The sequence below is a fragment of the Planococcus citri genome, chromosome 4, assembly GCF_950023065.1.
Source record: "Planococcus citri chromosome 4, ihPlaCitr1.1, whole genome shotgun sequence".
Lineage (NCBI taxonomy): Eukaryota > Metazoa > Arthropoda > Insecta > Hemiptera > Pseudococcidae > Planococcus > Planococcus citri.
The window spans coordinates 32,000,796-32,016,398 of record NC_088680.1 but is presented as its reverse complement, the minus strand read 5'-3'; the positions used below and the strand labels follow the sequence as shown (position 1 = coordinate 32,016,398).

Sequence of the window (15,603 nt, the reverse complement as noted above, 5' to 3'; positions counted from 1 at the left end):
TTTAAAAAGAAACGATCCAAGAAATTTTTGGTATTCACCTAGCAATTTTAACCCGAATCACAATAACTATTGATTAAAAAATTTGGTTTGTCGAATCTTTCAAATACAAAATACAATCAATACATACCTACTTGAAAATGAAATCATTCACAATATTGTGAATTTCAAAAAGGTTTTCTAAAATAGTACCTACAAAAAATATTAACCAACATCGGAATAACTGTATAAATTTTTCACGCAAAAAACGGTTTATTTTACAAATTCCAAACACGGACAGATGGAAAATTTCACTATTTTTTAGAGGTTGCAAGAAATCATATCATTCAAGGGAAGCAAAGGTAACATAAACGAGTTAATTCGTATTTCAACAACTTCTCCTTTTTCCGCTTCTCTGCTGGATTCTGAGTAATTCAGTATTCACCATCACCTGCAGGTGGTGTAGGCAGCTGAGGTGGTGATGTTGGAATGAAATTTTGATTGTTTACGTTCGGATCAGAAAGTAATGAAACTAATAATGTTGAATTATTGTCGAGAACAGCGAGCTTATTATTCATTTTGTCATTCGTTGCTGCGAGCTTATCAAAAGTGTCACTCATTTCAGCGATCATTTTGTTATTCGTTGCTGCGATCTCATCTAATGTGTCATGTATTTCTGCGAAACTCTTATTTAAATTGTCACTAATTTCTGTGATGCTATTTTCTATAGATTTAAGACTCTTTTCTATTGATTTAAGATTCTTCATTGTCTGGATGTTTGACCAGCATACGACAACACCTATGAATGCATTGCTAACCGCGTTAGCTATTAACATACCGCTGGTTACTTTAAAATTCCACATTTCACAAACACTGCACAACACAACAAATAAATTTCCGTTAATGGCATCATCTAGTCCTTTGTGATGTGAAACAATCTTGAGGAAGGAATGAATGAAACAATTGGGCTTCTGGTCGAATCGGGTCTTTCAACCTACACGACGAACATGTGTTTATGGTTGACAGTGACATCTGTAGCGCGGCGACGAAACACTGAAAGTGGGATCCGGATGTCGCGGTTTTTGAGTTTTTACTCGAAAACGGAAGGGTTTTGGAAAATTTAATATTCTTAATGATTCACGAAGAATTTAATTTCCTTTCTTAGTGTATAAAAAATTGATATTACATATTTTTCAACCAGTTTTGAGGTTATATATGTAAATGCTCATTTCTTTCATTTTCAGCCGTTTTCAGTGTTTCGCAACTTTGGATTGAAATTTGCTTCGAGAACTGAATTATAAACTCGTGATTTTTTTGTGAGTCTATAAGTTTCAGAATTGTTTCCTCTTTCCAACGATATAAAAATCATAATTCTTGACATATTTTTCGTTGAAATATTCACTTGGGTGTAGATGATCCTTACAAATCAAAGAATCCGTTTTTAAAATACTCGTACCTATGAATTAATAAGTTAGGTATTCTAGATAAAATGAAATAAAAACAAGCCATCAGCTATTCGCTGATTGCAAAAGGGTTTTTGCTTTTTTTTTAGTTTTTTTCCCGTAAATTTGATCACAGTCAAAACTCAAAAGCAAGAAGAAATTAAAGAAATTTACAGAGTACCTTAATGAATTCGCAAAAAAAAATTAAAGAAAACTGAATAAATAAAGCTTCTGGCTTTGGCTAGCTTTTAAGTTGCTTTAGCTTTCAAACCTCCCCTAAGCTTTCAGCTTTCAGCTAGGGTAGGGCTAGCTTTCTGCTTTCCTGCTTTTCATCCCTATGGTATTATATACATTCAGTCATTCAATGATAATTAGCGTAATTAATTAGCAAAACAATAAAGAACATCAGTTCACACATCACACATTTCGTCAAAACGTCGCCTGTATGCAGAGATGACGTCACGTAGACTCGATGCACTCTCCTATCCAAATCACAGAATTAGTCTCTCCAAAATACTGTTCACTGATTGGCTAATAGGGTTTATGCTGCTAGCAGCAAAAACCCTAATGAATAGAGCATTTACAAAATTGCTGCATACCCTAGCGCCTGTGCCAAGGGATGACAACTTGGCCGGCACTACTATAGACGCATACGATTTCTCATGTAAAAAATGCAATTTTTTCGATTGTACGCGAGTTCGGGTGAACTTTCATGTAGTCTCAAATTAAAGGCAATAGAATTCTGTATCGATTGATCTTAAATTTTCATCATTTCGCGTAAAAATAACGATTTTATGAATACTTCTATTTTACTGATTTTCGAATACTACGTACGTCATCTTTAAACTATAAACTACTCGAAATTTTCAATGAGCACATATGTGTTTTGAATGATTAAAATGTTCAGAATTTTATCCTCTTTAAAATGAGTTTTTCCCGAAAGCTCTACCTTTTACCCTTAAAAAGTTCTCGAAGCTTTAAGTTGCAAAAACCAGCTGCAGGCAGTAATCATTGAACTTTGAACTAAAATTAATCGAAATATTCAGTGAACACATAGGTATTTTAATGCAGAAAATTGTTTGTAATTTTATTTTCTTTAAAATGGGGGTTTCCCGAAAGCTCTGCCTTTTACCGTTCATAAGTTCTCGAAGCTTGAAGTTGCAAAAACAAGGCGAAAACCATCTGCGAGCAGTATAAGTATTGAACTTTGAACTGAAATTAACCGAAATTTTCAGCGAACACATAGGTATTTTAATACAACAAAACGTTCGTAATTTTATCCTACTTATTTGTACCAAAAGCTCTATCTTTCACCATTCAAAAACTCTGGAAGATCAAAGTTGCCGAAAGTGGTCAAATTGTATCATCACTGAGTAAGTACCTATAATACCTATCAGTTCACTTTGGTATTGATCAGTGACAACTTTTGGCAAATTTGATCTTCAAGAACTTTTGAACGGTAAAAGGCAGAGCTTTCGGGAAACCCCCATTTTAAAGAAAATAAAATTACAAACAATTTTCTGCATTAAAATACCTATGTGTTCACTGAATATTTCGATTAATTTTAGTTCAAAGTTCAATAATTACTGCCTGCAGCTGGTTTTTGCAACTTACTTAAAGCTTCGAGAACTTTTTAACGGTAAAAGGTAGAGCTTTCGGGAAAAACTCATTTTAAAGAGGATAAAATTCTGAACATTTTAATCATTCAAAACACATATGTGCTCATTGAAAATTTCGAGTAGTTTATAGTTTAAAGATGACGTACGTAGTATTCGAAAATCAGTAAAATAGAAGTATTCATAAAATCGTTATTTTTACGCGAAATGATGAAAATTTAAGATCAATCGATACAGAATTTTATTGCCTTTAATTTGAGACTACATGAAAGTTCACCCGAACTCGCGTACAATCGAAAAAATTGCATTTTTTACATGAGAAATCGTATGCGTTTATAGTAGTGCCGGCCAAGTTGTCCTACCTTGGCACAGGCGCTAGGGTAAACTATCCCGCATTGCGCCATATGACAATGCTCTTATCGCGATAGTAACTATCGGCGGCATCCCTGGGATATGATCTTCATCATTTTGATCTTGGAAATACAACGATCTAGTTGCATCTATAAGAATTTTCAAGACGTGTCCAATTGAATAATTATTAGGTATCAATTCAACTTATTTATGTTTGAAAAAAATATCAAACTTTTACAAAAATTTTGACACTTATCAGTATATCGATGAGATTTTTAGTGATATTTTGTCTATTTTGTGTCGTATATTCGGAGTCTGCGAAGAATCTTCCTACGTAAATATTTCAACATCATGCTAATGTATAATTTCTAAGCTACTTTCAGAATTCTGGAGATGAGATTAAATCATTCCATGTTTTACATAGATTTTACCGACCTGGCGAAGAAAACAAACATGTCGGTGGACAGAATTACAAATATTCACCGATGAGACAAGGTAAAATTACCTTAATATCTTTTGCTTGAAAGTGAACGAATTTAATTCTACAATTTTGTTTTAGGTACAGACTTAAAAAATGTTCAACTTCTTAATGTGTTACAAAGTATGTGTACCTATATTTGAAAGTTGATGAAACATTTTTTTGAATTTCGATTAAAACGAATAATTTTAAATACCTATTGAGCAGACAAGGTAGCAAATAGGTGCATACTTACATATAATAGTTATCAATTGTATTAAATGTGTCCTTTGAAACTAAAGCAATGGTCCTAGCAATACCGAGATTATTTTTTAAAAAGGGTTTTAAAAAGCTTGGCATGGGCAAGTAGGCCAGTGTAGTAACTTGTGGTAATACTGTAGTATTTTTGTGTATGGAATTAGCTAAGGTATTATGTAGGTACCTACCTATAAGCTATTTGATTTACCTATCAATCTTTTTTTATTTTATGGATGTTATTCAAACAGATTTAGTCGCCTGTTCAGTCCACAATGGCCAATTCTTGTGCAAAGATAAGCGACTATGCATCGATTTATTGCATACATGCAACTACAAATGCGATTGCTATGACTGTTCGGATGAAAGTGACATGTGTTGGGAATATAGTAAGTGTTTGCTTTCCAGTGTAATGGCACTTTTTCAAAGTAAGATGATTGCAAAATGGTAAACAAATTAACCTGAGAATCGATTTGCAGACGAAGATCTATGTCGAACGTGCGATTATTTGTGCCTTCCTTCTCCGCATGGCTCGTTATGCTTATGTAACAACTATACTACTAGCGAAATCAGCGTATTATGTGAACGTAAAACAATCCTCACATAAAATTCTTCACCTCATCTCTCATATTTCTTTCGAAATAAACTTTGAATCTTTCTCTAGAACTCCAAGAATGTGATCCATATAATCATTGTGATCAAAAATGCGTCTTGTATGAAGAAACAGAACGATGCTCGTGCAGAGAAAATTATCGAGGGAAGCCCAATACCAAGGGACAAAAATGCATAAGTGATGGTAACAGTGTTTTTACACGGTTCTCCGCGGATTCGCTAAGTATTTTATTACATTTTGAATTGGTTTTTTTTTTCAGTATCTTACGAAAATCTTCTTATGTATTCTACCAATAATGAAATAAAACTGTTCAATTTTACTGCCAATGGGGCATTTGTGATCCGGAAAGATGTTGAGTGTAAAGGTTTGGCCGCAGCTGGTGATTATTTCTATTATGGTACAGCTGATAAGAACAGGGGTTATGTACATAAAACATCGATGGTTACTGAAGAGACGGAACTGATCATTGAGACATGTAAGTGTGTTGAAGTTTACCTATACCTAAGTAAATAGGTATCTTTGGTGGATTGAAGGTTGCTCAATTTTACCTATTTACAGATTCACCGATAATATTTTCTATCGATGTTGATTGGATCACTGGTAACATATATTTCTCAACTGATCAGTCACTTGGTGTATGTTCCAAAGAAGATGAATTTTGCGCCGAACTCAAATCTTTAATTGTGTCTGATTTGTGCCATCTCAGTGTAGCTCCACATTCAGGGTACCTTCCTAATCCTATTTCAATATTTATCTACCTTAATGAGCTCATCATACTGATACCTAAAGTAACACAAAATGATTTTTATAGGTTTTTATTTTATTCGTTAGGACCTATACAACATTGGTATCAACATTCTCGAATCATGAAAGCATCAATGGATGGATCTAATGAGAGAATTTTGTACATGAGAAATTTACGTCGTCCTATAGCGTTGACTGTTGATGAATTATCAGAGAAGGTTTACTGGATGGATTCTGATCTCAGTGAAATTCAAAGTATACAGTTTGATGGCAAAAATTGGAGGGTACATCATTTTAAATTCGTTTACCTAGAAAATTTATGATTAGTATGACCATTAGGTAACTCTAAACAGAATACAAAATTAAATGCTAACATGAAATTTCCATTTCAGACGTTGTTTGTAGGTTCGCAGGTAGGTACATATTTTCTCCATAAACAAGTTCGAAGGCAATTTATTTTGGTCAGAAGAAAGTAAAAACACAATTGGATTAAATTTTGAAACTAATAGGAATATGACACTTATCCATGACAAAAATGCAACTTCCATAAAATATTTATATGCTTTTAACCCTGTTTTACAACGCAATAGAGTGAGTATATATCTACTACATTACATACCTACTTACTTATCTGCCTACGTTCAAATGATTATCTCATATTTCACTCAAGTCTCCAAAAAAGAATAGGTACCTACCTGCCTGTATCTACTCTTATCTATTGAGGATTAAAGAAAACTTACACCTTTTGTTCATTTTTCACAGATCTCAAATCCTTGCAAGAATTCAGGCTGCAAAGGTCTATGCCTACTTCGACCATCTTCTTCAAAAGGATTAATCGATTTTACATGCATGTGTGATAACATGACATCTTCAAGCAGAAAACACTGGTGTAATAATCCGTCCGCTCATGTTAAATGGCGATTTGAAACAGATTTTGAGTATGAAATTCGATCACCACAATCAGAAGGAAGATTCAAATGGTTAAAAGTGATCTCATTAGTTATAATATTCAGTTTCCTGATCGTCTTAGCCATCTTTTCGATTTATTTCATTTTTCGAAGGAGGGTTTTGCATAGGTATTTTGATAGGGTGATGAATTGGAACCGTAATGGAGATGCTGAGAAACAGATGCCTTTGACTGAGTATATGGATAGCGAATTATAGACAGATGTGAAGTGAATAGATACGTAAGACATTTTTTTGTAAAAAATTATATTAAAATATGTCTAAGTATACCATAATTCATTTGTTTTGTTCCTGTACCTATTCACTTTTTATTAAATGTCATATTTTTTAATTTTCTAACTATGAAACTTTTTATCAAAAGTGTTGACTGATGATGAGAAAACTTACCTACCTAGCTGGTGAAATATGTTATAGGTAAAAAATAAAATCAAGTGAAAATTAAATCAATACCTACCTCAAAAAATAAACTTGAAACCTAATTAGGTACCCAATACTTAATGAAGTTGAAAATCTTTGAACGATCTGAAAACAAAGCCTAAAATTAAAGACTTCAAATGAAATGAAAAATTAAAAATTATACCAAAAATTCTGAAAATAAACTTGAAAACAAAACTCAAAATTTTGAAAACTAAACTAAAAGTTTGAAAATGAAATCAAAAACTGGCCACTGAGTGAAAAAGATCATAAGTATGTGCCCAAGGTATGCATAAAATTAAAAAATGTAAAGTTCTGAATTGAATGAAAAACTGAAAATAAAATAAAAAATCTAATTTAAAAACTTAAAATGATACAAAAAACTGAAAACAAAAAATTTTCAAAGTCTAAAAATTGGAAAATGGAGAATAATGAACTTAAAATAGCTACTAAAATTGAAATCAAAACAAAAACCAAGAATTAATTTTGAAAATTCTAATACCTAAAGTTGTATCAAAAATGAAACATTAAAAATGAAATTAAAACCTGAAAATGAAATCCCAAATATGAGATCAAAAGTATCAAAACTGAAACTGAAATTGAAAAGTGAAAATGAAACTCGAAATTTTAGAACAGAATCAAAAACCAAAAATTGAAGCAAAAACCAAAAAATTAAAATCAAACACTGAAAATAAAATTGAGAATTTTAAAAAGATGAATCAACAATTGAAAAATGAAAATGAAATTGAAAATTCTGTAAGCCATTTGAACCAGAATCAAAAACTGAAAATGAAATCAAAAGTGTTAAAATTCTTTCTAAGCCCATCAAAAAACGAATGAAAAAGAATTTTAAAAAAAAAATGTACCTAAATGAAATAAAAAACTAAAACTAAAATCCAGAACTGAAAACAAAATTTGGATGATAGAATCAAAAGTTGTACTTAAATAAAATTGAAATTTATGAGAAAGTAAAAATTGAATCAAAAGCAGAAAGGATTAAATGTTTGAATTCCCAAAGTAAAATGTAAATGAAATTAATTACCTTATCTACAGGAAATGACCTGAAAAGCGAAAATTAAAATTGAAAGCTGAAAAATGCAGACATAGTTGGATGTTTTATACGGCTGACACAATGACTGATGAAAATGATCAATTTATTATGAAATCCAACATGGATGGATCCGTTGAAGAAATTCTATTACCTGATGAAAGTTTCTTAAATCCAGTATCCATGACGACCGATGAATTAACAAGGATATTGTATTGGTTGGAAATAACTGAAGGAAAACTGCACTCTATTTCATTTGATGGATCTAATAGACAAGTTGGTACACAATACATATTTAAGTACACATGCATGTGAATGATTACATTGAGGATCTCATCCCTCATACGTAGGTAGACGTTCATTATGGCCTTCAATACCCAAAAATTAAATTAAATTTCAGATTCGTTATTTGGGAGAAGAGAAATTTTCATCTTTAGCGGTCCTTCAAAATTCATTCTATTTCGCAAAACATCGAAATAATTCTTTTTATAATAGTTTGGCAGCAATTTCACCATACACAGAGCATCAGGATAATTCAACTAGTGCCATAAGACATTTGTATGTTTACAATCCAGAGTTACTACAGCACACATATCAAGTAAGATAAATTTAGGTTTCTTTAATTACCAAATGATTTTAGGTACCTACGTACTCGTATGTATGTAGTTAACTACATGATATATTTAATCAATACTTACCTGTTTAGACGGAGAATCCCTGCAAAGAGTCATCCTGCAATGGAATTTGCCTGAAGTTCCCGTTTTGTGTGTAGCAGGTTGCAGACGCTCTTTTTCCACTGCGCCTTAAATTTTGGGAGACTCGTGATGCGCGCCGTTAACAAAACGTATATGTTTATTAACAATTTGTATTTTTGTTTAAACTAAAGTTGAAGAAAAATTGAGTGGGCACATGGATGTTTTAGCAGTGTAAAATTATCTACATTTCACGCTCTACACGATGCAATGATTTACGGAATCCTAGCTTTTACCGTTCAACTTTTATTCAAGTTCAAAGTTTGCACTCCCGCAATTGATAAGTTTTGAGTATTATTATTTCGTTTTTATAAAAATTAACAACAAAGTTTAGTGAACACATAGGTGTTTTAATAGTGTAAAATTATCTACATTTCATGCTCTACACGATGCAATGATTTCCAGGACCTTAGCTTTAATCATTCGACTTTTATTCAAGTTCAAAGTTCATAATTTTTTCATTTAATTACTAATATTATATTGAAGGGGAAGTTTGAACTTGAATAAAGTTGAATGGTAAAAGCTAGGGTTCTGTAAATCATTGCATCGTGTAGAGTGTGAAATGTAGATAATTTTACACTATTAAAACACCTATGGTTTTACTCAATTTTAATTTAAACGAAGATACAATTTGTTAATAAACATATAGGTTCTGATAACGACGCGCACGATGTGTCTCCCGGATGTTACGGCAGAGAGATAGGCAACCGAAAGGGAACTGCTCTATGTTAATTTTTTCTCAAAAAGAAATTTCAATCGTTTTTTATTCATTTTTCGAAAATAATTACAACATGCAAAACTCTTTATACTTTCGATTGATATGATTTTGAAGCCAGTACCTGAGGGCGATCTATAACTTGCCACTTTTCGTATTTTATTTCTAAAAAAGAAAACCCTTTAAGGTTGCCACATTTGGACACGTCATTTTATAAAGCATCAGATTTGATTAAATCAGACCATTATAGTAATTCAGCATCCCCCTTTTTTGGCAGAAATTGCGATTTTCGAATGAGCTGACGAGAAATAGTAAAAATATCAATTTAATCTGTCTCCATGCTGAAAAAAGTTCGAGAAATAATTACGAATGGTTAAAAAGTTTGAAACCACAATTCCAAGCCATTAGGTTATTTATAAAAATCTGTCAGTAAATATTTGTGAGTACCTAGGTAATGGGTATTTATTTACTTAATGAGTAATACAAACATTATAGATTGTGCAGTGTGGAAGTTTAAAATATAGGTACCTAGTCAAGTAAGTAGTACAATAGAAGGCTTTCTCAAAACATTTTTCAAAAATTAATTTGCACCTTCAATATAACTAAGCGTAAAATAAATACCTACTCATTCAAGAATACCTCAGCCTACATAAAAGTCTTATTAAATTTGCGTATTAAATAAAATTTTAAAAATTTGCTCACAAATGCATATTTATGAAAAAAAACTCAAAAATAGTTGATACCATGCGTTGGCTCTTGACCGGCTCATTGTGGCATTTTTATGAAAACACTTAGCGATAACTGCTACGCGTCGATGAGAATTCTTCGAGATCTTTTAACGAATCAATATAACATCTTCGTTCGTGCGTTGTACTTATTATTTTAAGTCGATTCAGGAATCTGTTATTGATGCCTTTCTCTTCAAATAAATCTATCAGACCGTCATAAAATTCCTGCGAGAAAAATGAAAAAAATATATACATACGTATTAGGTAACTATGTACATACATAATAATTGAAATTGACACCAAATACCAAATAATTATATATGCAATTGAACTTTGAAGTCAGTGTGATGTAAATATTTGTATCTTATTGTAACCTAGAATACTTATACTTAGCCTTTATCTCGAAAAATATTTATTTTATGAATTGATACTAATTAAAAAAATGTTTCCGATCAGATTACTGTGGTTCTCAATTTTACATAAAATTGAAAATTTAAATATCATACTCAGCCTACTACAATTGAAATGCTCATTTTTATGAAACGAGCCGAAGCTATAGGCTAAATCGCTCAAGTACCTAAGTGATACTTACCGAGTCCCTTTGAGTTACTTGACATCGATAAACTTGTTTCTTTTCTTTTTCTCTATAGATTGCGAATTCTCGAATTAAACATTCACGTTCTCGTCCTAAAAATAATTCATCATGTATTATTAGTAATACAGGGGTGCCCAAAAGTCAGTTTACGCCATCAAAAATCACATACTTATATGTAATTCAAGAACTAAGCCTCCTAAAGAAAAACTAATGACATCGATCTGATAGGAAATTTTCCCCCTACAATTTTCTTCCTTGTCATTTTCCTCTAGGATGCACTGTTCGCCGGTAAAATCAACTTTTATGTCAAAAAACGTGAATTAAAAAAAAATTAAATGAAAAAAAATTGGGGAAAAAAATTTAAAATCATTTCAGCAGTTAATTTCAGTTATTTTCAACATGATTCCCATAATTTGATGAAATATACTCGTAAATGATCTTTTCGAAAAAAACACGTCAACAATTTTTTTACAAAAACGCCAGACCCCTGGGAGGGGTGAGGGTGCTACCAAAATCAAATTTTGTAAAAATGAAGAAAAAAATCGAGTGATATGTCGAAATATAAGTTTTTACCGCCCCAAGGGCCCTCAAGAGTACTGAGGAAAAGAAGTACCTCAGATTCGTGTTTCTCGACCCAAAAAGCCAATATTTTAACATATCACTCGATTTTGTTTCATTTTTACAAAATTTGATTTTGGTGGCACCTCCTCAATGGCCCCTGAGGGGTCTGAGGGGAAAAAGGACCTCAGATTCGTGTTTCTCGACCCAAAAACCCTACATTTTGACATATCACTCGATTTTTTTTTCATTTTTACAAAATTTGATTTTGATAGCACCTCCCTAAGGGGTTTGAGGGAAAAAAGAACCTCAGATTCGTGTTTCTCGACCCAAAAAACCTACATTTTGACATATCACTCGACTTTTTTCTTCATTTTTACAAAATTTGATTTTGGTAGCACCCTCACCCCCCTCCAGGGGTCTGGCGTTTTTGTAAAAAAAAATTTTGACGTTTTTTTTTCGAAAAGATCATTTATATGTATTTCATCAAATTATGGGAATCATGTTGAAAATAGCTGAAATTAACTGCTGAAATAATTTTAAATTTTTTTCCCCAATTTTTTTCATTTAATTTTTTTTTAAATTCACGTTTTTTGACATGAAAGTTGATTTTACCGGTGAACGGTGCACCCTAGAGAAAAATTACTAGGAAGAAAATTGTAGGGGTAAAATTTCCTATCAGATTAATGTCATTAGTTTTTTTTTAGGAGGCTTAGTTCTTGAATTATATGTGATTTTTGATGGCGTAAACTGCAGACTTTTGGGCACCCACTTATTGTTAGGTGAACTGAATTCAACAGAATTGGTAAGCTTCATCATGCATTATAATAACTGAGCTGACTCAAATGTGAAATTACACTACGCAACGGCAATTTGTTTTCGAGTTGAAAATAATGGGCTTAATCGATACTTTGGACCCTAAAAAAAAAAAACAGAGTGAGGTTTTATTTCAATTTGTGTTGTTTTTATGGCCAGGACAGACTGTCAAAGTTGCAAAAACGACCGTTTTTGTCCTACCTGAGTTAGGTAATTCAAATTTTAAAAACTCATTCTGGTACTCGTTGTTCTGGGGTCAAAAAAGTTCAAAATAGTTCCCTATAGTCTTATCAACATTCACTAATGAAGCGATGAATTGAAAATAGGTTATAGGTACCTAACTAATCCATAGACTTACAGTTCGCACAATGTACAAGTGATAAGATTCGTCTGAATTTTTTTCTTACCTATAATTCTGAAGAAACTTGTGAACAGATTAGTTTTGGAAAAAGAGCACGCAAATCGTAGAGTTGTGTCCCCTTTCGTGATATCAACTTCAAAATCTGGTTTTGATTGAGGAGGGGTTTCTGTGCAGTAATTATTGAAGCGGTCTTCATTTCTTCCTCTAACCACTGTATGGTTAACGTTGAAACTGACCTTAACACTGGATAAATAGGTAGGTAGGTAAGTACATTTAATTTTAATTTTAGACAAAGAATAAATAAGTGAGTACTGTATCCAGGTTTAAAGACTCGAGTGAATAATGATTTATACAAGTTACTTACGTTTCATCGGGAAGAGATTTGATTAAATTAACATTCGGACCGTTGAGTATTATTTGGAAATCGTCAACTTTGTGTGGTACTGATTCAAATATTTTCCGTGTATCATAGATTTTATGTGACACGGTCTGGTATAAATTATTTTCTACTGTAAAGAAAATCATTATTTTTGTAGTCAACTAGTCTAATTTGACTTGGGCATACCTAATTTGTTAAATAGGTAAAATAGGTTTTCGTTACTTACTCGTAGTAGAATAAAATTGACTCGGCGCCGGCGTTAAACTATTATCAGCAGCAGATTTGAAATTATTGGTCTTGACCATAACTGATTTTACACGATGAGTATTCCAATATGTGCTATACAATTGTTGTTTCGCGATTTTCGAAGTAGTGATTGGTTTCGATTTTTCTACCATGGATTTGAAAGGAAACTTGAAGCCGAAACCTATTGCAGCATTCATGTTGAGAGTTTATTCGGGAAGATAAATTAAATTAAAATTTGATTAAAAAAATGAAAAAATTCAAGTATAATTATTAACAAAATTACAGAAGTATGGAGCGTACGAATGACACGTAGGTACTCGTATTTATAAAAGTTTATTCGATACGCGAAAAATACATCGCTAAAACATAGGTACTACACATATGAACACTGTCTCATAAGAGAGAAGAACAAGAACTGCTGAAAAGTAACTGTGAATTGGTGAAATGTGAATGAGAAGATACAGGAGGTGGTGAGAGGGGGTAGGTAGGATCGTACCTGAAACTGGAAGGATCTATTGTGTTTGACACTTGTAAAAGAACAGGCTGAATAGGGTAAAAATTGATGATTTTAAAGGATACAAAAGCACGTAGTACCTAAATTTATGGACCTTTTTTTTTAAAAAATCACAATGTGCAGAATAACGTGGTAATCGTCGCCCGCTCACGTCGCCCTGGTATTTTATAAAGTGTTGAGCTGTTGGAGCCACAAATTTCCTCTATTATTCAAATCAGACTATGAAGTACAGTGGTATAGCAAAACAAAATAAAATCAAATTGTAGGTACCTTACCTACGCTGAAATTACAATTTTTCAGAGAATTCACAAAGGAGGTATCTCAACCAGCCACCAAGATAAAAAAAAGGCTATAGGTGGATAAGTATGGTGAATTTGCCCCCAAGAGCTTCAGGGTTGATATTTGCATGGAAGGTTGGTACCCTTGAGCACCCACCATCACGAAAGTTTCAGACCCCCAGGACCCCCCTTTTTGAGAAACCGCCCCTTTTCTAAAATTACAATAAAAATTTTTTTCTCGGCCCCATGCGAACCGATTTTTTTAATTTTTTGGTATGTTGTAAACATCCATAAGAGGCATCCCCACCAAAAATTTCAACCCCCTCCCCCATATTTTCCCCTCAAAATGGCGTTTTTTAGTTTTGTTTGCCCGTTTTAGCAACGATCATGATTCGGCACAAAAATGCTATTCGCATTTTTGTGCCGAATCATGATCATTGCTAAAACGGGCAAACAAAACTAAAAAACGCCATTTTGAGGGGAAAATATGGGGGAGGGGGTTGAAATTTTTGGTGGGGATGCCTCTTATGGATGTTTACAACATACCAAAAAATTAGAAAAATCGGTTTGCATGGGGCCGAGAAAAAAGTTTTTATTGTAATTTTAGAAAAGGGGCGGTTTCTCAAAAAGGGGGGGGTCCTGGGGGTCTGAAACTTTCGTGATGGAAGGTGCTCAAGGGTACCAACCTTCCATGCAAATATCAACCCTGAAGCTCTTGGGGGCAAATTCACCATACTTATCCACCTATAGCCTTTGAACCAGACTTACCATTAGCTGAATCGAAAGAGCTTGAACATGAATGGAAAAAATCCATCACAAGTCAAAATTTCAGGTACTAAAAGGCATTTTTTTAATAGAAAGAACAAAGTACGAAATAATAAACGAAGAACAGTGGCATTTTTTACGTATTTGTTCTTGATCATTGTTCTTATTGATTTCTTATTCTGGTTTTTTGTTCTTTTAAAATCGGTTTCGTGTTTTTGTTCTTGGGAAAATTTGAATCAGAGAAATCCCAAAAGAACCATAAAATAAAAAAACTGGTTTGAAAAAATTTAGAACCATTTAGTACCGATTGAGGTTTTTTAATTTTTAGGAAAACAACAACCATATTGAATATAAAATGAAGACTAGATAAACATAATTCGCCTAATTCAATTAAAATTTCATTTTTTTTGGATAAAAATTTTCAATTTTCTAAATTTTTTAATTTTTTAAAGAAAGTAGGTATTTTTGTGATTTTTATTTTTAGAAAATTCTTTTCATGTTTCATGTTTGACCTTTTTCTTAAGCAAAAAATCGTATTCTGAATTTTTTTTGAATATATACTTAATTACTTAGTTAATTCTCAATCTGTAGAAAACTAAATAATTTTTGGTAGGTATTTTTACTATTTTTCCCCTTCCTAATAATTTTTTATGTTTTTTCAGCTTTTCGCATTTTTCCCCTTCAAATAACTCCTATGCAATGATATTAACTTATGATGCTCAAATATGTACGTTTTACGATTAAAAAAATGAAACGTACAAAATCAATCATTATTTCCTGAATTCCTGCTGTCTTAAAATTCAGGTATTAATATTTTTCAAAATCAGCCATCAGGATCAGGAAAATGAAAATAAATAGGTACCTACTAAAAAATAAAGTAGCGTTTTTAAGTAGGTAACTCACAAGATGCTCACAAGGTCACTGAGTTTCGCCGTTGCTTGTTTTGCTGGTTAGTGTGTGGCCGACTTATAGAGTGCGTAAGATGTGTTTTTATTGCATCAGCCACATGGTAGC

General features: G+C 32.4%; 2 protein-coding genes across 6 annotated transcripts; one reads left to right on the top strand and one right to left on the bottom strand.

The window, feature by feature from the left end:
- Window positions 1–2,384: 2,384 nt before the first annotated feature.
- LOC135844927 (vitellogenin receptor-like) lies at window positions 2,385–6,695 on the top strand. 3 transcript variants are annotated; one of them, XR_010558673.1, is made up of 11 exons: window positions 2,385–3,719; window positions 3,810–3,880; window positions 3,945–3,986; window positions 4,349–4,486; window positions 4,577–4,684; window positions 4,762–4,893; window positions 4,970–5,185; window positions 5,269–5,434; window positions 5,522–5,738; window positions 5,847–6,045; window positions 6,217–6,358. XR_010558673.1 is itself a non-coding variant. In XM_065363321.1 (10 exons), exons 1-10 carry the CDS (start codon window positions 3,652–3,654, stop codon window positions 6,616–6,618), a joined length of 1,560 nt encoding a protein of 519 aa, XP_065219393.1. In that variant the 5' UTR covers window positions 2,385–3,651; the 3' UTR covers window positions 6,619–6,695. The 3 variants fall into 3 exon arrangements, 2 of the variants coding, with proteins under 2 accessions (XP_065219393.1, XP_065219395.1); XM_065363321.1 differs by lacking the exon at window positions 5,847–6,045 and having other exon boundaries at window positions 6,217–6,695; XM_065363323.1 differs by lacking the exons at window positions 3,945–3,986; window positions 5,847–6,045 and having other exon boundaries at window positions 6,217–6,695.
- A 3,098-nt stretch (window positions 6,696–9,793) lies between these two features.
- Window positions 9,794–13,442, bottom strand: LOC135845349 (complement component 1 Q subcomponent-binding protein, mitochondrial-like). 3 transcript variants are annotated; one of them, XM_065363839.1, is made up of 6 exons: window positions 13,316–13,442; window positions 13,013–13,213; window positions 12,772–12,916; window positions 12,454–12,650; window positions 10,670–10,764; window positions 9,794–10,302 (listed from the first exon to the last, which is right to left on the bottom strand). In XM_065363839.1, the coding sequence occupies exons 2-6, from the start codon at window positions 13,182–13,184 to the stop codon at window positions 10,141–10,143; spliced, it is 771 nt and encodes a 256-aa protein (XP_065219911.1). In that variant the 5' UTR covers window positions 13,185–13,213; window positions 13,316–13,442; the 3' UTR covers window positions 9,794–10,140. The 3 variants fall into 3 exon arrangements, with proteins under 3 accessions (XP_065219911.1, XP_065219909.1, XP_065219910.1); XM_065363837.1 differs by having other exon boundaries at window positions 13,013–13,436; XM_065363838.1 differs by having other exon boundaries at window positions 12,772–12,913; window positions 13,013–13,436.
- Window positions 13,443–15,603: the final 2,161 nt, after the last annotated feature.